Source organism: Globicephala melas, chromosome 11, assembly GCF_963455315.2.
Source record: "Globicephala melas chromosome 11, mGloMel1.2, whole genome shotgun sequence".
Classification (NCBI taxonomy): domain Eukaryota; kingdom Metazoa; phylum Chordata; class Mammalia; order Artiodactyla; family Delphinidae; genus Globicephala; species Globicephala melas.
Window position 1 is genome coordinate 100,082,520 of NC_083324.2, and position 23,299 is coordinate 100,105,818.

The following is a 23,299-nucleotide window of genomic DNA, read 5'->3' on the forward strand; positions in this document are numbered from 1 at the left end:
GGAGTTAATTTCCAAAATAATCAATGAACAAAACAGAAACATAGAGGAATAAACCCACCTTGCTTGAACGGAAATCAATCTTGCACATTTTATCTCAAGATGTCTTGATGTAAATATTATCCTCTGAAATTCTAGTTATAATTTGTCAATAGACCAGTTTAAAATTAGTGTCTATAATACAGCAGTTGGGGACTTCCATCAAACAAACTTTCTAAGCCTAGGCAACCTAAGACTTCAGTACAAACCTAAACACTTCTTTCTTGCGCTTCCAAACCAGTGCCAAGTTGGCTTTCATGCCAGCTCAGTGTGTGGTACAGACTATGCATTAACGCACACGGGTATGCAATCACCTCCCTGCTCATAAGGAGAGGAGGCAACAAGGATACAGATAATTCCCAGAACTATCTGATTCGACGCCTTTTGCAGGCCACCGTATGCTCAGTGACACCTGATCAATCTGCCCTTCTGATTTCTCACCTTTCGGCTTGAGCTTAAGCTGTTCACAGCAAAGGATGGTCGTAAGACAAGCGGTAGGCGGAAGGAGTCTGAGCTGACATCAGTGCACAAAGCAAGTGCCGAAATGCACTGAAATGAATTAAATACAATCAGCCTACGGCTCGAGAGCTTCTCACAGAACAACACGTGACGATCAGTCAAATACCCAGAGCTGCTCTGTCGCTTTATAAGCCCAATACCTGTCCTACGCAGACTGTGGTCACTATTTAAAAACAGGCTTATTTGTGAACACCCGCGAAGGTGTCGGTGAAGGTTTTGTTCTGTGTCCTGAACTTACATGAGCTCGTTGTTCCGAATGATCTTCACGGCCACCTCCTGGTTGGCCCTCGCATTATCCCTGGCTCGGACCACGTTACTGAACACGCCTTGACCCGTGTAGCCATACACGTTATAACGCTTATCCAGGACTTCACCTATGTTCACACCTGAAAAGGTAAGCTAAAAGATTAGAATTCTGACCATAATAGACTACTGCACAAAACTGTGAGATACACATCAGAAAAGTCGAAAAGTAGGATACACAGTGCAGTCACTTAAAAACTGTCCAATCTCTGCCGCGTGCTTGGCTTCCTGGACACCATGGAGACTCAAGGCCTCGCCCCCGTCGTGACCCTCTTGCATAATGTGGTTAAAGCTGCCGGCTGCCAACCGCTGCAGGAAGACTTTCCGCTCTCCTAGCAACTGCTGGCGGTCCTAACACCAAGGAAGGAAGAACTGTGCTCACTGCAGGGTCTCCAGCTGCAGTCTGCGTGGCTGGCACCCCTTCCCTCTGGAGGATGATCTCATGGCTGAAAATAACTCTGAACAGATTTAAGCTGCACATCAAGTCTTCACCTCACTTCAATCTGTGATGCTTCCGGGCTGTAACATGGGTTCATGAAGCTGCTAGACGTGCCACACTTTTGAAGTGACGGCACTGTGATGTGACTTTCAGAGTCCTCCCAAGTGTGAAGGCACTAGGCCACGTACTTTTACAAGCTGTTACAATGAACTCTAAAATTAATAAGAACTGTATTGAAAAGGGATAGATACATGTATAACTGAGTCACTCCGCCATACACCTGAAACTATCACATTGTTAACAACTATATTCCAATAGAAAATAAAAAGTTAAAAAAACAAAAACAAAAAACTGTGATCTTACGATAATAGCCTTCTGCATCAGTCCAGTTATCCCTGAGGTTGGGATTCTCTTTGAAATCTTTTCCAATGCCAGCAGCCCGCAGACGCGCACTCTGAAATTAAGGCAGCAACATGAGCTATTTAGCCACCAAACGGGCAGACATTTAAAGCACTTCCTTTAAAAGAAAAACAGGTAGAACCAGCTAAAATTTGATAACATTTTATGCCAACTTAAATAAACTCGTACTATGACTTGTGTAAATGCAACACAGCAGAAACATGATTATCTAAGTCTCCTGAATCACAATAATGCTCAAGAAAAAAAGTAACAAGTTATCTTCACATTTCTTTTACTGCCCTAGTCACGCAACACCCCCTCCCTGTCTCCTCCCATCTATGGGTGAAATGTCACTGGCTGTGTTAGAAGATGAGTTTAAGAATATCTGGTACTTCTGAAGTGTCTTCACTACACGTCACTCACATCACTCTCCATGACACCCAGAAAGCCCTTCAACATCATCCAGGTGGATGATGGGTGCCAATACTTTAACTGGCTCAAAATCATCTCACGCTTTCTTAACCCATCTGTTTTGCGTGCTCCTGTGGCAGCACACCACACAAGGGACACGTTACTTAAGCCAATCACCGGTGTCTTCAGGGTCCTGGACATCACTGCTTTATCCTAGTCCATTTTTAATCTCCCTGTTACATGTTTATCTCTCCCACCTCCCTTCACCAAAGCCTCTGTATTTCTCACGTTCTTTTAAATTTATGATGGAAATGGTCTGCTACTTTTGAGACCATTTTTCAAGAAAATCTTTTCAAGAAAAACCACTGATAAAGTGGCTAACGGTACAAAATTTCTCAACCCACTCCTTGTAACATTTCCAACTCTTCCATGACTTCTATTAGGCTCCAAATCCTTAAGTTCCCAATCGCCTGCAATGCAGAGGCCCAAAGTGGACCCTAGGCCTGAAAATTACTGACGTCACCTGGTCTCCCCTGACTGCAGCACACACACAGAGGCTTGTAAAGCCAAGCAGCAAGTTGTTTAAATAGAAAATACCTACGCGTTCAAGTCATCTGCTGTTTAACTTTATGAAGCCCTCAGACTGCTCTGCTGTACTTGTCTTAAAATTTGATTTAACTTCAGACAGAGAAAAGTTGCCAAACTAGTATAAAGAGATTCTAGATACACTTCACCCAGACGGTCCGAATGTTAGCATCAGTTTGCTTTATCCTTCTCTCTCTCTATGTATATACCACTGAAATACGTATTTGTTATATACCCTTTTCTGATTAACAGTTCTGTTTTTATGACTTAAAATTACTCACGTCAAAATACGCAGCAAACATATCATCAGATTCTGTGAACATGTCGGGCGCCAACAGCTTCTTCTGAGATGAACCTTAATGGAAATTAGCATTAATATTTGAAAAATGGAGATGCAAATGGAAACACAAATAATATATCAATGGAAAATCACTAACAGCAATTCTAACTTCCTTTTCCTCTTGCACATCCGTTTTTCACCAATATCCAGCTTACAATCACTCTGTGACACTAAGACATATGCAGCTCTCCACTTTTTACTGAGAGTGCGCTTCAGAAAGCTGAAAGACCTAACAGCGGTACTTCCACTAACGCTGAATTAATATGCTAATAACTAAGCAACGATTAGGTATTACAAGGGACGCTCCTCTCTAAACTGCAATTTCTCTCAGAAGGTTAGCACCCCGCACTATGAATACAGATCTGCGTATTTCTCTCCAAAACGCCGAATGGCCCCATTAGAACACTGGGCAAAAAAATAAATGTAAGGAAAAAAGAATGCAACAGCCTTAACCATACGAACACATGCCCGACCTCATACGCCCAACTCAAACGCAAATTGAAATCACAATGAAATACCATCCTATGAGACTGGCTACAAATCTAAAAGTATGACAACATTCTGTTAACAAGGCCCTGGGTAAAAAGCCCTCAGACATGGCTTGTGGGATGGCAAAACTGTATAACCTTTACAGAGGGGATCTGGAAGTATAGAGCAAAATGACATATTCATTCAGACCCAGAAATCCCACTTCTATGAAACCATTCCAAAGACACAGTAACAAGCAGAAAAAAACGACTTAATGCACAACGCTATTATCATTGATGCTCCAATCAGCAGCCAAACATCTACCATTAGAAGACTAACTGCATAAACTACGGCACACTCATCACACTGTGGGAATACGCAGCTGTAAAAGGGAATGAAGGTCATTTCATACAGATGGGTATGTATAATATTTTGTGTGCATGTGTAGACAGAATATAAACACATGCATGTATGAAAGATGTTTTAGTGATTTTTTTAAAACTCAAAATATTCCTAAAAATCAAAAGCAAATGAAAATAAGCCTAAACCAAATCAAACTGGTGGTATAACCGCACAGAGAACTATTTCAAAAACCTTTAGAACAACACAGGTTTGTATACATCTTGAAATACATCCTAAGGACAAAACCATTACATTTTCAAACTGCATTCAGTACATTTAATACTGACAATCGCAGTGATAACTCTGCGTATGAAAGTTTCAAAATAACCTAAGTACCTGTGCTTATTAGGAACCAAGTTTTTCTACTGTAAAAGAGAGAAATACAAAGTCAAGAAAGTTAATAAAAACCCTGTAATCTCGAATTTGAATTGGCAAATCAGTATGAACTCCTCCTTTCCAAAAACGTATGTATTTCCTAGTTTGGTCCACTGAAAAGGCCCAGCAGTAATGGGCACCCCTAAGTGCCCTGTAGTCTCCAAGTGGCATTTCCTACCAAGTGGAACCAAGGATCCCTGGAATAATAACTGATTCTGCTCTGGGGCAAGACACACACAAGGTGAGCCTATGACGTCTTACTGCCTTGGAACAGGAGTCAGCAAACTACAGACGGGGCCGAATTTGGCCCCTTGCTTGTTCCTGTATGGCCCTGACACGTGAACACCTCGTGAACTTCAGTCCATCAAGTGTTTTGGGAACGTGGCCATGCTCATCCATCTGTGCTGGCCCAGCTGCTCTGCACCACGAGAGCAGAGCTCAGTAGTTGGAACAGAGAAAAAAGTCTAAAATAATTACAAAAGCCTAAAATATTGGGTATTTTACAGAAAGCCCCTGTCCCAGAAAGTAAAACAGCCATGTTAAATAAATACTGCAGGGTTTGCCTCAAAAAGACACCAGAAACCCATTTAAAAGGGGCTCCCTCCTCGTGTGAAGAGAGAACAATCTAAGCTTCAAAAAGAAAATGGCAGCAGTGGATCCAAACAAGAGCATAATGACACCAGAGAGTAAAACCCAACAAAATACCCAAAACCTCGCTGCTCACCTCTGGAGGCTGCTGGGGCACCAGCTCTATGCCATGCTAAAAACTGGTCAATAGCGAAAATAATCAAGCATTTAACCTGCCTTTCCTGCATGAACTAGATTTTGGGGTAACCAAAGAATGGAAACCTCTTCTTTTACAGAATTAGAGCTAATAATTCAACAGGAATGATATTTTGAAAATCACCACTTTGGAAACCCTGCCGCCCCCGATGAAATAATGGATCTAAGTAGGAACCATCGATGGCTGCTAAAAGCGTGAGGCAAACAGCTGAACAGAAACTTCAGTGGAATATCTTACCTAAACACACAACCTCAGTGCCAATAAAAACAGGGACAGCCACACCACACCTACGTGCCACCAGATGTGATATAGAAGTACATACCGCCAGTTAATGAAGCATTCCTGCCCCAAAAAATTAAGCCGACACCTATTCGAGTCTCTAACGCTAACTACTAGTTTTCAAGAAATACGGAGAGCGGAAATAAATGACACAAGAACGTGGCCAGACAAAATCAGAGCAGAGAAGCTCACAGGACACAGCCCTAGCGCCTTCACAAGTAAAGGGGGGCGTCGGGGGGCGGACCACACTGCAATGAGAAAACTATTAAAAAAGAGACTTCAGAGATGTATACCCCAAACATAATGTGTATCTTATTTGGATTTTGACTCAAACCAACCAACTTTAGACATCAGATATTTAAAAATTATCAACTTTATCAAGTGTAAGTAATGTTTTTTAAAAGGTCCTTATCTAGCAGATACAAACTGAAGTATTCCCAGATGAAATCAAATCATGGCTGGGATGTGCCTGAAAATAGCCTAGCAAGCCAGAGCGAAGGCGGTGAGCACGCGCGTGGGGTTCAGGGCGACACTCAGGTCACGCCTGCTCACGGGGAGCAGTCACTGAGGCGCCCAGGGCCCTGCCGTCCTCTGCAGTTTGTTGCAGAAGCAGCATTCCTAGTCCCCCATCCCACCCCCATCCCCAAATAACCTCCCTCCTTAGGAAGTAACAGGGCTGCAAATTCAGAGAAAAGCATGGTTGAAACAAAACTGCAACTGACTCACCATTATTCTGTTCGACTGTCATGAGATTATGCTTGGCCTTGACTGAGGCCTCAAACGTATCAACGTTCTCCCGTTCATACTCCTTGACGTCGGCAGCGACGCGTTCCAGGACGTCCTCCGGGGAGGGAGAGCGGGTACGGGTGCTGCTCTGGGGGCTGCTGGGCTCAGATGGCGCGGACATGTTGCTGTCCTCAGCAAGGTATTTGTATTTCTGCGGTAACGACACAGAGTGTTACTGTCACAACATCTGGTGCTAAGAGGGCCTGAACTGAAAAGTTAAGTGTCAAGTAATGCTAAAAAAGTTTTAAAGGTATTGAAGTCTTAACTGAATTAGATCCACAATCCCTTATATGTAATTCCAAATCCACAAAACTCTGAAAGCTTTGCTATGTCTGGTGCACATTCATTAGGTGGCAAAACCTGCGCTGCAGAGATGTGATGCTCTGAACAGGCTCACCTTCCCCAGTGTGAACACGATACGCCTCACTCACTGCAAAACTCTCCTAGTGGCTGATAATGGGGTGCTGTGCTAGACCCCATTGATGGGGCAAAGGAATATACATATATGCACCATATTACCTTTCTAACATTCACATATTTCTGAGTTCTGAAGCACATCTGGCCCCAAAGGTTGGAGATAAGGGATTGTGGACCTGGGTAAGAACAAAAAAAGATTCAACCAAGTCTTTAGGGATATCAGTTTAATAACAGTTTCATCAGTGCCCCACAAAGGTAAGTTTCCTCTGGAATTCTAGTTATGCCCTATGTACTCAGGTGATTCAAATTCTTCCCCTCACTCTGAAATGCTGTGGTTGCTCTCTCTGTTTACACAAGCTGCTACGACTGTCCTTTCCTTGTCTGCTGTCCTCCTAACAGCACCCAAGTATGTTTCATATGTTCCAGAATTCTTCCTCTCAGCTCCATCACTCACCCCCATCACATGATGGTGAGAGAAGGCGCTTTACAGGGACCACCGTCCTCCAAGGCTGGAGTAGCCAGGCCTCATCTCAGGATGGCAGGGAGAACCGGCAGCCTTCCCAGGCAGCTCACCTTACCATTAGGCCTGAGTTTGACACCCTTTCCCACCCAATCCCTGCATCGCTCGGCTCTCAAGGAGTCTTACAATTATTGAGATGTTCCATTTAAACGTTCACAACTGCATTAGAAAATGTGCCATTTTATTAGGCATTAAAAAACCTTTCCCACATATTAACAGGCTATTTATAAGTTTGAGCTAAAGGAAATTCCTCCAATTTATACTCACTTATGAGGGTTTTCTTGTTCATCAACTTAAAGAAAAAAAAAAGAAAGCAAACTCCAAATTTTGTCTTATAAAAGAGGTTTATATCAGAATCCCATATATAACAAAAAAGATTAACTGTTTCAATTTTATTAAGGAACCACCTTCCTTTCAAGACCTATTCAATTGCTACTATTGTCACTGCATTGTCAAAGTAAAAATCCTTAATTTTGTTACAATAGTGGTGAAGGAGTGTTGATCAACATGTTCCTGAAACCACGCACCTGAACAATGGCCTGCCTTTGTATTCTTCTCTGTTCTATCAAGGCTTCTTCATCTTCCTCCTCAACATCGAAGTCTTCAAGGCTTAGAAAAAATTACACACATCCGTGTAATTAACTTCAAACACAGAGACTCCAAAAGCATTACGTTTATACATTTTAAAAAAATAAAAGCTGGAAAATGTAGGTCATCAGTACATTGAGCAAAAATCTTAAGCCACCCCACTCTATCCTTGCTTTCGAACTGTCCTGGTTTGGAATCCTGGCAAGTAACTTAACCTTCTACATCTCATTTTCCTCCTCACCTGTTTCATAGCACAAAGACTGGGAACAAAAGAAAGATGCCTAAGTTTAAAAGTCATCACTAGCTGTGCCTTGTAGTAAAGTCATTTCATCTCCGCAGCCCTCGTTTCCACACCTATACAACAAGAGGGGGGCTGGGATACACAAGTAAACTGCTACCTTTTCTGGGTCACAGAAGCCTTTGAGAGCTATAGATCCTTTCCCCACCCAAAATGCACAGGTAGACATTTGCACACAAACTGAAGGGAAAGTGGCTCTCCCTGCAAACACTGCCCCGAGCGGTTCAGATGGTCCCCCAAGAACCCCGCACTCTTCATGATCGCTCCTAGCGCAGCCCTTTCTACGACCTGCTGGGTGTTCACTGCAGAGGTGTAAGCGACCTGCACTTGGAAGGTACCAGGTCTGCGCAGGACACTTTCCCTCCACTCAGCCCTCTTCTCTCCCAGCTCCAACCAGGGCTCCTCAGCTCAAGCGCTGCTAACACTAGGACGGTTCTGTGCGGTGGGGCATATCCTATGCACCGGAGGATGCAGAACAGTGTCCCTGGCCTCCCGCTACTAGATGACAACTAAACAGGTCTTCAGGCATCACCAAAACATCCCAGGGAGGCAAAGCTCCCCCCGCTGAGAACCACTGCTCTGAATTCGTCTCACTTGTTTTTGAGATGTGCCATTTAGACAACGAAGTTTGCATTAAAAACTGTCCCCGCGAGTTTATTAGGCTGAACATTTCTGCATTTTCCACACTATAACAGGCACAGCAAGTGTGTACCGTTTACACAAAATGCAAAGTCTACACTTAGTAAAAAAAATCCCCCCACCAAAACTGGTAACTGAGATTGGCAGGATACCTCTATGGTTCCTAATGAAAATATAGAAGGAAAGGCTCGTGATAAAGTGACGGCCCATATTCACCCCAGCCAAACCCAAATTCAGACAACCATGACCTCTGTCACATAACCTATAAAACCTGCACAGAAGATGAACTTAAATTCAGGGTCAAATTAATGTATTTGCTTAAAATATTCAGAAGGAAATTAAAGATTTCCAAGTCAAACAGTGTTTCTCTGATTTGGAAAAAGGAAATTATAGGAAAGTTCCGTTCTTACTTATCATCAGATGAAGATTCCTGCTCAACTTTCATTCCTTCAGAAAGACTTCCTTTAAATTTATCTTCCTTTACTTTGCTTCTGCTCCTACGTCTACGACCACCCCGTGACCGAGACCGCCTTCTCAGGCGTGATCTGCTCCTTCGACCTCTGTCCCTGTTTGAGGAGAAGAAGAAGACATGTTTTAAAGGTCAATTAAAGCTGAGGAGGCTGTGAGTTTGCTGGGCGTAGGGGTAGTACAGGGACTCTCTGTACCTTTCAAAAGTTCAGCTCTGTTGTGAATCCAAAAGCGTTCTAAAAGTCAAGTCTTTAAAAACGGTTAAAATTTTTAAACAAAATTAACACACCATCAGCAAGATATGGATACCCAGCCTAACTGACGACAACTAAACCACAGCTACTCTTCTTATCAACTACAAAGGGGCGCGAGGGAACTGTCGGGCTCTGTACCTCGATGGCAGCTGTGCAACCACACATCTGTCGAAACTCACAACTTTACAACAAAAAGGGTGAATTTTACTTTATGTAAATAATATATCTCGATAAACTTGATTTTTAAAAAGATCACTGCTGAATAAAGTACGGGAAAGACAAAGGTGACAGAAATTATAAGTCTAGTTAATATGGCCCTCAGACATTGTTATAAATGCCCTGTTAACCAAACAGAAAGTGACTTCAGAGTGCAAGTATGAAGGTGGGAGTCTGTGTGCGACAGTGCTGTGGGACCCCAAGAGAAGGCCGTGAGTCTACAGAGGGCTGATAAACTAGGTTCATGTCACATCTGACCATGTTTATCTCAGACTTCTTCTGAAAACTTACTAAAACAACATTAAAAGGAACAATGACAAAATAAAACCTTCAGTCAAAGACAATGTGAAGAGATGTGACAACAGATACCAATAAAAGCTTGAAACATGCAAAGTGGACAGAAAAGCAGCAGCAGATCAAATCTAAATCTTAGTCCAATAGGGACACACAAGGTAAGTAAGAAACAAGTCAGTGCCTGCCACAAAGCCCCAGAAAGTCTCAAGATCTGGAGATACTGTATCCTCTGAAGGATGGAGTACAAGGGAAAAGCTAAAGAGAATTGGCTGAAATCCTTTAGGAGCAGCTTGACTTGGTATATTCCCCTTTCTGACTCAGTGGAGAATGCCACCGGCCGCCCCTCCCCACACTACCGCAGGAAACTTAATATTCACTTTACAGAGAGGTAGTGGTGGTTGTGAAAACTGGCCCACGGTACTGGAGGGCACTGCACTGGGAAGAGAAGGGTTAAGGGGGGACCCACATTATTTAGGACCAGAACTCTACTGGCAGCCATGTCTTACTCTCCAGCAGACGAGGAGATTCTGGAAAACTCACAAGCCCAAAAGGAAAGATCTACAGTCACTGATACGCTAATCCGCCACCAAACTGCAAGTTCCAGGTTGTCCGAATGGAAGAAAGCTTCCATCTAGCGTTCTAAACCAGAATAGAAAAATAAATAAATAAACAGTCATCTGCGACTCTCCTGGCAGTCCAGTGGTTAGGACTCTGTACTTCCACGTCAGGGGGACCAGGTTCCATCCCTGGTCAGAGACCTAAGTTCCTACTCTCATGGAGAGGATAGGCAGATGAATCGGAATAGGCAGCAAGGGAGGATCCACCTGGTGGAGGAAAGTCCTCAAATGAAAAGGCAAACAAGCAGCCAAAGAAATCTGGGTAGAAACAATACACAGGGTAGAGGAGAGACTACAGAGAAGAAAAGCGCCACAAAATAGACTCATTATCATCTATGACATAAAGATGCTACTTCCATAAAATGAGAGTAAAATGTTATTAAAAAACAGCCAACAAGGTCTTGGAAATTTAAAAAATTATGAGTGGGCAGAAGGGAGAAAAACAAAATCAACAGAAAGGTAAGAAGGCAGATTGAGAAAGCTTCTCAAGACTGAAAGTAAAACAAAAGGACAAACATAAAAGATGAGCGAGAAACACATTCACAGAAAGAGAGACAAAATGAAAAGGCAGAGACTTCGTACCAGATGAAGGAACAAGATAAAACCCCAGAAGAACAACTAAATGAAGGAGAGATAGGCAACCATCCAGAAAAAGAATTCCGAATAATGATAGTGAAGATGATCCAGGACGTTGGAAAAAGAATGGAGGCAAAGATCGAGAAGATGCAAGAAATGTTTAACAAAGGCCTAGAAGAATTAAAGAACAAACAAACAGAGATGAACAATACAATAGCTGAAATGAAAAATACACTAGAAGGAATCAATAGCAGAATAACTGAGGCAGAACAACGGATAAGTGACAAGGAAGACAGAATGGAGGAATTCACTGCTGTGGAACAGAATAAAGAAAAAAGAATGAAAAGAAATGAAGACAGCCTAAGAGACCTCTGGGATAACATTAAACACAACAACATTTGCATTATAGGGGTCCCAGAAGGAGAAGAGAGAGAGAAATGACCCGAGAAAATATCTGAAGAGGTTATAGTCAAAAATTTCCCTAACATGGGAAAGGAAATAGCCACCCAAGTCCAGGAAGCACAGAGTCCCAGGCAGGATAAACCCAAGGAGAAACAAACATTACTGAAATCAACAAGGGAAAAATGACAAATAACATACAAGGGAACTCCCATAAGGTTAACAGCTGATTTCTCAGCAGAAACTCTACAAGCCAGAAGGGAGTAGCACCATATATTCAAAGTGATGAAAGGGAAGAACCTACGATCAATATTACTCTACCCAGCAAAGATCTCATTCAGATTCGATGGAGAAATCAAAAGCTTTACAGACAAGCAAAAGCTAAGAGAATTCAGCCTATCAAACCAGCCCTACAACAAATGCTAAAGGAACTTCTCTAAGTGGGAAACACAAGAGAAGAAAAGGACCTACAAAAACACACCCATAACAATTAAGAAAACGGTAATAGGAAGACAAATATCGATAATTACCTTAAACGTGAAAGGATTAAATGCTCCCACCAAAAGACACAGGCTTGCTGAATGGATACAAAAACAAGACCCATATATATGCTGTCTACAAGAGACCCACTTCAGACCTAGGGACACAAACAGACTGAAAGTGAGGGGATGGAAAAAGATACTCTATGCAAATGGAATCAAATGAAAGCTGGAGTAGCAATACTCACATCAGATAAAACAGACTTAAAAATAAAGGCTGTTACAAGAGACAAGGAAGGACACTACATAATGGTCAAGGGATCACTCCGAGAAAACAATTATAAATATTCACGCACCCAACATAGCAGCACCTCAATACATAAGGCAACTGTTAATAACTATAAAGGAGGAAATTGACAGTAACACAATAATAGTGGGGGACTTAAACACCTCACTTACACCAATGGACAGATCATCCAGACAGAAAATTAATAAGGAAACACAAACTTTAGATGACACAAGAGACCAGATAGATTTAATTGATATTTAAAGGACATTCCATCCCAAAACAGCAGATTACACTTTCTTCTCAAGTGCACACAGAACATTCTCCAGGATTGATCAAAACTTGGGTCACAAATCAAACCTCAGTAAATTTAAGAAAACTGAAATCACAACAAGCATCATTTCCGACCACAATGCTATGAGATTAGAAATCAATTACAGGGAAAAGAACGTAAAAAACACAAACACACGGAGGGTAAACAATACGCTACTAAAGAGAGTCACTGAAGAAATCAAAGAGGAAATCTAACAATACCTGGAGACTAATGACAATGAAAACACGATGATCCAAAACCTATGGGATGCAGCAAAAGCAGTTCTAAGAGGGAAATTGATAGCAATACAAGCCTATCTCAAGAAACAAGAAAAATCTCAAATAAACAATCTAACCTTGCACCTAAAGGAACTAGAGAAAGAAGAACAAACAAAACCCAAAGTTAGTAGAAGGAAAGAAATCATAAAGATCAGAGCAGAAATAAGTGAAATAGAAACAAAGAAAACAATAGCAAAGATCAATAAAACTAAAAGCTGGTTCTTTGAGAAGATAAACAAAATTGATAAACCTTTAGCCAGACTCATCAAGAAAAAGAGGAAGAGGACTCAAATCAATAAAATTAGAAATGAAAAGGAGAAGTTACAATGGACACCACAGAAATACAAAGCATCGTAAGAGACTACTACAAGCAACTCTATGCCAATAAAATGGACAACCTGGAAGAAATGGGCAAATTCTTAGAAAGGTATAACCTTCTAAGAATGAACTAGGAAGAAATAGAAAATATGAACAGACCAATCACAAGTAATGAAATTGAAACTGTGATCAAAAATCTTCCAACAAACAAAAGTCCAGGACCAGATGGCTTCACAGGTGAATTCTATCAAACATTTAGAGAAGAGCTAACACCCATCCTTCTCAAACTCTTCCAAAAAACTGCGGAGGAAGGAACACTCCCAAACTCATTCTATGAGGCCACCATCACCCTGATACCAAAACCAGACAAAGAAACTACAAAAAAAAAAAAAATTACAGACCAAAATCACTGATGAATACAGATGCAAAAATCCTCAACAAAATACTAGCAAATGGAATCCAACAACACATTAAAAGGATCATACACCATGATCAAGTGGGATTTATCCCAGGGATGAAAGCCTTCTTCAATATACGCAAATCAATCAATGTGATACACCATACTAACAAACTGAAGGAGAAAAACCATATGATCATCTCAATAGATGCAGAAAAAGCTTCTGACAAAGTTCAACACCTATTTATGATAAAAACTCTGTAGAAAGTGGGCATAGAGGGAACCAACCTCAACATAATAAAGGCCATATATGACAAACCCACACCAAACATCATTCTCAATGGTGAAAAACTGAAAGCATTTCCTCTAAGATCAGGAACAAGACAAGGATGTCCACTCTCACCACTATTATTCAACATAGTTTTGGAAGTCCTAGCCACAGCAATCAGAGAAGAAAAAGAAATAAAAAGAATACAAATTGGAAAAGAACAAGTAAAATTGTCACTGTCTGCAGATGACATGATACTATACATAGATAATCCTAAAGATGCCACAAGAAAACTACTAGAGCTAGTCAATGCATTTGGTAAAGTTGCAGGATACAAAATTAATGCACCGAAATCTCTTGCATTCCTATACACTAACAACTAAATATCAGAAAGAGAAATTAAGGAAACAATTCCATTCACCATTGCAACAAAAAGAATAAAATACCTAGGAATAAACCTACCTAAGGAGATAAAAGACCTGTACTCAGAAAACTATAAGACACTGATGAAAGGAATCAAAAATGACACAAACAGATGGAAACATATACCATGTTCTTGGATGGAAGAATCAATATTGCGAAAATTTCTACATTACCCAAAGCAATCTAGAGATTCAATGCAATCCCTATCAAATTACCAGTGGCACTTTTTACAGAACTAGAACAAAAAATCTTAAAATCTGTATGGAGACACAAAAGACCCCGAATAACCAAAGCAGTCTTGAAGGAAAAACACGGAGATGGAGGAATCAGACTACATTACAAAGCTACAGTAATCAAGACAATATGGTACTGGCACAGAAACAGAAATATAGATCAATGGAACAGGATATAAAGCCCAGAGATAAACCGACACACCTATGGTGAACTAATCAATGGCAAAGGAGGCAAGAATATACAATGCAGAAAAGACAGTCTCTTCAATAAGTGGTGCTGGGAAAACTGGAGAGCTACATGTAAAAGAATGAAATTAGAACACTCCCTAACACCATACACAAAAATAAACTCAAAATGGATTAGAGACCTAAATGTAAGACCAGACACTATAAAACTCTTAGAGGAAAACATAAGCAAAACACTCTGACATAAATCACAGCAACATCTTTTTTGATCCACCTCCTAGAGTAATGGGAATAAAAACAAAAATAAACAAATGGGACCTAATGAAACGTCAAGGCTTTTGCACAGCAAAGGAAACCATAAACAAAACGAAAAAACAACCCTCAGAATGGGAGAATATATTTGCAAACTAATCAACAAAGGATTAATCTCCAAAATATATAAAAAACTCATGCAGCTCAATATTAAAAAAACAAACAACCCAATCCAAAAATGGGCAGAAGACCTAAATAGACATTTCTCCAAAGACATACAGATGGCCGAGAAGCACGTGAAAAGCTGCTCAACATCACTAATTATTAGTGAAATGCAAATCAAAACTACAATGAAGTATCACCTCACACCAGTTAGAATGGGCATCATCAGAAAATCTACAAACAACAAATGCTGGAGAGGGTGTGGAGAAAAGGGAACCCTCTTGCACTGTTGGTGGGAATGTAAATTAATACAATCACTATGGAGAACAGTATGGAGGTTCCTTAAAAAACTAAAAATAGAATTACCATATGACCCAGCAATCCCACTACTGGGCATATACCCAAGAAAACCATAATTCAAAAAGACACGTGCACCCCAATGTTCATTGCAGCAGTACCTACAATAGCCAGGTCATGGAAGCAACCTAAATGTCCATCGACAGACGAATGGATAAAGAAGATGTGGTACATATATACAATGGAAATATTACTCAGCCATAAAAAAGAATGAAATTGGGTCATTTGTAGAGACGTGGATGGATCTAGAGACTGTCATACAGAGTGAAATAAGTCAGAAAGAGATAAACAAATATCGTATATTAACACATATATGTGGAACCTAGAAAAATGGTACAGATGAACTGGTCTGAAGGGCAGAAATAGAGACACATATGTAGAGAACAAACGTATGGACAACAGAGGGGAAAGCGGTAGGGGGCAGTGGTGGTGGAGTTTGGGAATGACATAAAAGAACCTGCTGTATAAAAATAAAATAAAATAAATTTAAAAAAAAAAGATGAGAGAGGGGGAAGTCAGTGTAACAATTTATAAGGTCTAATTGGAAAAAATCCAGAAAATAATGGGGGAGAAAGCAAACAAAAACATGAGAAAATTTCCCAGTACAGGCAGCCATAATCTCCCTGCTTTAAAGGGCCTATCTAGTGCCCCGCAAAATAAGTGGAAAAGAAGGAGCTGCTCATCAAGGCATTATTACAGTGAAATTTCGGAACACAGGACATTTCTTATAAAAAGAGAAAGAAAAAAGCAAGTCCTATAAAGAAACGCCCTCTTATCAGAGGAGGACTTCTGAATAGCAATAAGGGAAGCTAGAAATCAGTGGAATAACAGTTTAAAAATTCTTAAGAAAATGATCTCAAACTAGAATTCTATTCCTTGATAAATCAGCAATGAGAATAACAGGCATTTTTTTAGAGACACAGTTCCCCAAAATTGTCCTTTATGTTCACTTTCCTCAAAAAGCTATTGGAGATGCATTAGCAAACAAGGAGGTAAAGCAAGAAACTGGATACAGGAAACGGAATCACAACGTCAGAGAAGAACAAGGGACTCTGGAAAAGGGAAGCAAATCCTACGCAAACTACCGTCAGCTTGGAGCCAGAAGGCTGGGAGCATGAGAGTCCTCTCTTCCCCTCTCCCACCGACTGCTTGCTCTGGAATGAACGGTATGTATACGATCACAATGATTACATTAACCTCGACCATGTCCATCTGCAAGAAATGTGATGAAACTGGGCAGAAGAGAAACGTGTGAGGAACAGTATTAAAAAAACTAATGAAACCAAAACATATGGCAATAACTTAAAAAAATTTAGACAAACACACTATCAAGGCATTTCCACTTCTGAGAATCTAGTACACAAAAACATTCAAAGAGGGCTTCCCTGGTGGCGCAGTGGTTGAGAGTACACCTGCCGATGCAGGGGACGCGGGTTCGTGCCCCGGTCCGGGAAGATCCCACATGCTGTGGAGCGGCTGGGCCTGTGAGCCATGGCCGTTGAGCCTGCGCGTCCGGAGCCTGTGCTCCTCAACAGGGGAGGCCACAACAGTGAGAGGACCACATACCGCAAAAAAAAAAAAAAAAAACATTCAAAGATACATACATAAAGACTGGTTTCTACTGCTGTGAGTTAAAAGAGATCTTCACCCAAAGAGTCTTTCACGTCTACTGAGGACATCGTCTCCAAGTCGTGTTCTTAAGAGGACCAAATACAAGTTCACAGAAAAATAAATACAGAGCTGCAACTATGGAATGACAGGATACTCATTTATTACTGTGATCTAGCCTGCTAGTTAAAAGAAAAATCATAAGCCTAGTTCATTTAGTATTTATCTCGCTTTAAAACAGAGGAAAAAAAATGTCCTACTTAAAAAAAAAAAAAGATTGTGTTTTTAACGAACATGGATTTATATAAATTTGAAGGAAAACTCTATTAAAGAAACATCAGTGTGTGTGAAACATCACACGTTGGTAATAGAAAACTATACGGCGTCACAGCTACAATTTTTCAGAGAAAACTGTTTGTTAAGAAAACCTACCAACTGAGCTTCAAAACAGTCAGAGTTTGACGGATCAAACGGGTGTCTTTACCTTCTCCGAGGAGACCGGCTCCTTCTTCTGGGAGATCGGCTTCGTCTGAGGGGGGAGCGGGACCTCCTCCTAACAGGAGATCTACTGGCTCTTCTTCGGGCTGGAGACCACCTACTGATTGGGCTGGCATCTTTTGACCTTTCCCGCCTACTGAGGATGTCATCTCGAGGTCGTGTTCTTAAGGAGACCAAATACAAGTTCAAAGAAGAATAAATCAAATCAGAATAAATGAATTTCTTCTGCATGTAAAGAACACTTGAAGAAAGGGCACATTAACCTAAAGGTAGTAAACACAGATTAATAAGTTTTATAACAAAAATTCAGATGATCACAGTGACATCTGGTGTTACGGCAGACACACAATAGAAGGTCTATTTCCTCTGGTCTCACAATTTGAAGAATTATTAAAGATTATTCATATTGTTAAAGCCACTGATTTTAATTTCAGATAAACAAATAAAACTTGCCCAAGTGAGTAATAATATTCCATTCCCTTGGTTTGAATACTGTTTTCTTTTTAAATTTTTGACATTTTTGCAATTAAGAGCCTTATTTTTAATGTATCAATTAAGAATAAAACCCCCCTTAAAAGTCAACATTGGGCTTCCCTGGTGGCGCAGTGGTTGGGAGTCCGCCTGCTAATGCAGGGGACGCAGGTTCGTTCCCCGTCCGGGAAGATCCCACATGCTGCGGAGCGGCTGGGCCCGTGAGCCATGGCCGCTGGGCCTGTGCGTCCGGAGCCTGTGCCCCGCGCCGGGAGAGGCCACGGCAGTGAGAGGCCCGCGTAACGCCCCCCCAAAAAAAAAAAAAAAAAAAACAAAAAAAAAAAAGTCAACATTAACCTCAGAAGAGGAAATACAGGTAAGAGCTTAGGGAAAAGGACAGTCCACCTAGTCATCGAAGTAAATATTGGTATAACTTATCTGGAAGGAAATGTGGCAGTTAACTTTCTAAAATGTAAACGTACATAATCTCAGACTGCAATTCCACTTCTATGAATCTATTCTAAAAGAAACTTAACACAGAACCAATGGATGTCTTTGCAAACAATCATGAAAAACTGGAACCAACCTCAACTTTCGTCAGTTTCAACAAGGGAATGGTTAAATATATTATGGTACGTCTACACTGTGAAATACCATGTTGCTATTATTGATATATGAAGAATTAAAAACGATCCTTATGTATTGTCACAGAAGTGTTTCATGAAAAAAGAAAATCACTGTTGACATAAATAGTATGAATCCTATTTTTAAGAAAAAAAGGCATACATACAATTGTATGTGCATAGTAAAGGGGCTAGAAAGAGACAGTCTTCTTTGGAGTAGCAGCAGAGGAGGGATGGAAAAAGTGAATTTACAGGCTTCCAGCACGATTTAAATTTCTCTTTAATTAGCATGTATCTCTTCTGCAACTAAAAATAAAAATTTGTTTCAAATATTCAACTCTAGTCCTTGATAAACTCCTCCTCAGAATTTCCTTTTCAAACTGAAAGCAACAGAAAGAGAACAGGACCTTAAGAACGACGTCAGATAACACCAGCAACACTGTCTCCACAGAGCTGCAGGCAGAGCCATTTCATTACACTGCTTAGAAGAGTCAACAGGATCTCTTAAGATACAGCACTTTGAAAATAGCATTCTTGAAGCTTCTCAAAACATAGGATGATTTATTTAAACTTCAAGGCCAGTTCAGATTTATACCCATACACAGGAAACATTAACATGCAACAGTAGATGGCTAGGAATTCAGTTATCTTTGCATGGTATAAGCCGACATTCTTTTAGAAACTTGGTTGGTAATTTCTCATGTCTAATTACTGAATATAAAGACATTAAAAAATCAGTTTCTAAAGTAGCTTTTGGACTAATCTAAACAACACCCTCCCCTCTCCGCCAAAATCCCTTCCGTGCCTCTACTCATCAGTTCTATGACCCTAGGTAAGTTAGATAACCTCTCAATCTATTTTCTCATTTATAAATTAAGTATGATTTACTTCACTCTGTATTAAGTCAGAAAGAGAAAAACGAATACCGTATGCTAACAACTATATATGGAAACTAAAAAAGCAGTACTGATGAACCTTGTGGCAGGATAGGAATAAAGACGCAGATGTGGAGAACGGACTTGAGGACTCGGGGAGGGGGAAGGGCAAGCTGGGACGAAGTGAGAGAGTGGCATGGACATATACACACTACCAAACGTAAAATAGACAGCTAGTGGGAAGCAGCCGCATAGCACAGGGAGATCAGCTCGGTGCTCTGTGACCACCTAGAAGGGTGGGACAGGGAGGGTGGGAGGGAGGCTCAAGAGGGAGGGGATATGGGGATATATGTATACATATAGTTGATTCAATTTGTTGTACAGCAGAAACTAACACAACATTGTAAAGCAATTATACTCCAATAAAGATGTGAAAAAAAATGATGACCAAAAAAAAATTAAGTATGAGGATCACTCCACTTCCTGAGAGACAATCATGAGAACTTATGAGAAAAGAACTGATGGACCAAATGTACATGAAATATTTTCATTATTATTGATAAAAAATAAAATCACTTTACACTATTCTTCCTAAACTTAAGAGGTACTATTTATTTTTTTCAATGAGATTACAAGTATATGAATTAGTAACAGAAAAAAACTTCCAGTTTTAATTTAATTATATTTTGGGGACCAAAAAAGACAACTGTAGTTCCAATCATATTGTCAGAATTCAAAATCATGTCAATTCAAAAGAATGGACAGATCACAATCCTTAAACTGATACCTCCATTTTTTAAATTGTCAGCCCATACTGTTCAAAGAACAATCCCTACTCTGGAACTATACAATCTCCTTACCCATAAAATGGGCACACATAGACTTATCAGCCAAATTACTTGGATTTAAAGGAGTGATTCTGCACATCAAATACTAAATTAAGAACTTTTAAAATGTCAATAAAATCAAAAATCACCTAGAGTCAAGATACTGACAAAAAAGTGCAAACATTAATATAGTTAGTGGACAGGGTTATACATAACACTATAAAACTCATTACCATCTCATTTTTATTGTCCACAAGTTCTAGTTTCTCCTCTGAAATCTGCTGCAATACAGCTTTGCAGTCAAGTTACCTTGGCGAAGAAAGGCGTCTCCGTTCAGGCTCCCTGCGTTTTCTTTCCAAGGATCGGCTCTTGGCTCTCCTACCAGGAGACAGAGTTCGAGAAGGTGACTTGCTTTGCTTAGACCTTCTATCATTTAAGAGTGGAGATCGACTTCTTCTTGACTTATCACGTTGTTTCGGAGACAAACTTCTTCTCTTGGGACTACGACCAGGTCTTCTACTGGGGGACCTATTTTCTTTCCCAGAGGAAGCATCTTTAGAGGGAGATTTAATTGGCTTCTTCTCTTTATCAGTTTCAGACCTTTTCGATTTTCTCTCTTTGGACCGTGACCTTCTGTCTTTGGATTTACCTCTCAAGTCAATTGGGGATCTAGATTTTTTGCCTCGATCACGACTTCTACTTTCATTTATAATTGGGGATTTTTTCCTATCTTTTGACTTACTTTTATCTTCAATTTTCACCTTGTCATCGGCAGGAGATCTGGCCTTCCCAATCTTCTCTTGAGAGCGCCTTCTAAGGGTAGGAGACTTGGACTTTCTTGCCTGATCTTGAGACTTGCTTCGTTTGGAGGGACTTTTGGACTTTTTCCTCTCCTTTGACTTGCTCCTCGTCACCTTCTCTTTAACTATTTCCACACCTCCCTTACTTTTCTTTTTATCAGACCTATGTCTAGTCCGTTCTTTGGATCTGCTTTTACTTCGTTTTTTTGTACTATTTTTATTGTCCATAAGTTCAAGTTTCCCCTTCGTACTTGAAGATCTAGTACTAGACCTATTTCCATTTCGTGCCTTTTCATGAATCTCCCCCTCCTCTTCAGAGCCGGACTCATAACCTTGTAATATGAGCCCCATGCCAGACTGGACCTTTCCTTCCATTAACTCATTATCAAGTTCAGCTTTAATCAAGGCCCTCTGTTTCTCCAAGTCTTCCAGCAAAGCTAAATCATCAAGTTTAGTTCTTTTTGCTGGAGACATACCTTCTTTGTCAGAAGCATCAATAACCTCTTTTCTTTTGTGTTTCTTATGTTTATGCTTATGTTTATGTTTTTTATCCTTGTCTTCTTCTGAAGAATGTTTATGTTTCTTATGTTTACTTCTGTGTTTATGCTTCTTTTTTTTGTGACGACTGTGCTTATTTTGAGATTGGTCTTCTGATACCTCTCCATTTTCTTCATTTACACTCTTTTCAGAATTATCAGCATCTTCCATCCTATAAATGTATCAAACACATTTAAAAGTCACATCATTTATCAAGCATTCAGAATCATAACAAAATAATAGCAATGATAAAAAATACATCTCAATGGGATACAAGAAGTTAGTCACTGAAATATTTTATTTCAAAGGTATATGGCAAGAACTGAGTTGAACAGTGATTTAACTTTAATTTGTTTCTAATGGTTGAACTCAAATACCAAAAGTATTACAGGAAATACATAATGGGGGAGGTTAGCATAATTATACTTAATAGAATAAGGAAGGGAATCCAAACCAGGTGCAACAAATTGTTAATGCTGACTTCCTTAAACAGTCACTCAAGTAACTTGGTTTTTAAACCAGCATTTCCCACCAAACTCAACACCAAAGGAACCCCCCTCCCATTTTCTTTTTCCGTAAAACATTAGTAATGACATATATTGGGACACTCATCTCCGTCTCCGCTTGGATTCAGAAATATATATATATTTAAATCTCTAGCGCCAATACAGAGCTGCGCCCGAAAGCAGCAGTCCCTTCATGCGCACAGGCGGCTGCTGGCTGATGCTGATATTGTAAACACATCCCGAGGGTTAAAAACTTCAAAGTTGGGCTTCCCTGGTGGTGCACTGGTTGAGAGTCTGCCTGCCGATGCAGGGGACACGGGTTCGTGCTCCGGGCCGGGAAGATCCCACATGCCGCGGAGCGGCTGGGCCCATGAGCCATGGCCGCTGAGCCTGTGCGTCTGGAGCCTGTGCTCCGCAACGGGAGAGGCCACAGCAGTGAGAGGCCCACGTACCGCAAAAAAAAAAAAAAAAAAAAAGGGTGAGTAACACTGTCCTAAAGAATGAGTAAGAAATCAACCACAAGGGTTAAGGGGTACTTTAGATATAGGAAAAAAGATCAGTGTTACCAGGGCGTCAAACTTGTGGAAGAGACTGGTCTAACGGAGATTAAGATCTCAAGTGGACCAATTCCAGATGAAAAGATATAGTATGGGATTCTGGAAGCACACGGTTGAGACAGTCAGAGGCTCAGGAACTGCAAGGTTAAGCTACTGGATGGATGGTCTGTAATGATACTGCTGTTATGGTCCTCCAGCCAGGTCTCAGTCTTCAATACACTTGGGGGATGAGGGGCGGGGCGAGCAGCCAACACAGCACAGCATGCTTGTGAAGTTACTCGCTCACAACAATGAGGGGGTGTGGAGAACATGGAGAACATACAACTACCACATGGCACGAACTTTGAATTTGGGGTGCCAGACTGCCAATGTCCGTTTCTGGCACTATGCACTGTGGGAAAGGAGAAAGTATTAAACGATGCTGCAGAGGAAGCCGTGTCTGCAGCTGAGTCAGGTTTCAGTCTGGCCTGACTTCTCTCAGATGTGGTATAAGAAGACACAGGATAGATGAAGTAGTGTTCTGGGATCATCAAATTTTCTCAGAGATTTGGAAAAGGAAAGTGTAATTTTTGTGTTTAAAAAAGAAAAAACCAACATGGCTTTATCAAGGAGGGGGGAAAAATCACAGATTTA

The 23,299-nt window shown here is 40.6% G+C and overlaps 1 protein-coding gene across 9 annotated transcripts in view; it reads right to left on the reverse strand.

Moving 5' to 3' along the window:
* Nucleotides 1-23,299, reverse strand: part of PRP4K (pre-mRNA processing factor kinase PRP4K) — a 41,011-nt gene that overhangs the window by 11,892 nt on the left and 5,820 nt on the right. For all 9 annotated transcript variants that reach the window (XR_009565778.1, XR_009565781.2, XR_009565779.2 and 6 more), the window contains exons 2-9: nt 20,576-21,775; nt 17,457-17,633; nt 8,999-9,154; nt 7,591-7,672; nt 6,067-6,277; nt 2,974-3,047; nt 1,661-1,751; nt 794-941 (exon numbers count right to left, since the gene is read on the reverse strand). Coding sequence is in view for 1 of the 9 variants with exons in the window: in XM_030881516.3 (XP_030737376.1) it covers nt 794-941; nt 1,661-1,751; nt 2,974-3,047; nt 6,067-6,277; nt 7,591-7,672; nt 8,999-9,154; nt 17,457-17,633; nt 20,576-21,775 (2,139 nt within the window). In the remaining 8 variants the exon portion in view is untranslated. The remainder of the gene's footprint in view (nt 1-793; nt 942-1,660; nt 1,752-2,973; nt 3,048-6,066; nt 6,278-7,590; nt 7,673-8,998; nt 9,155-17,456; nt 17,634-20,575; nt 21,776-23,299) is intronic.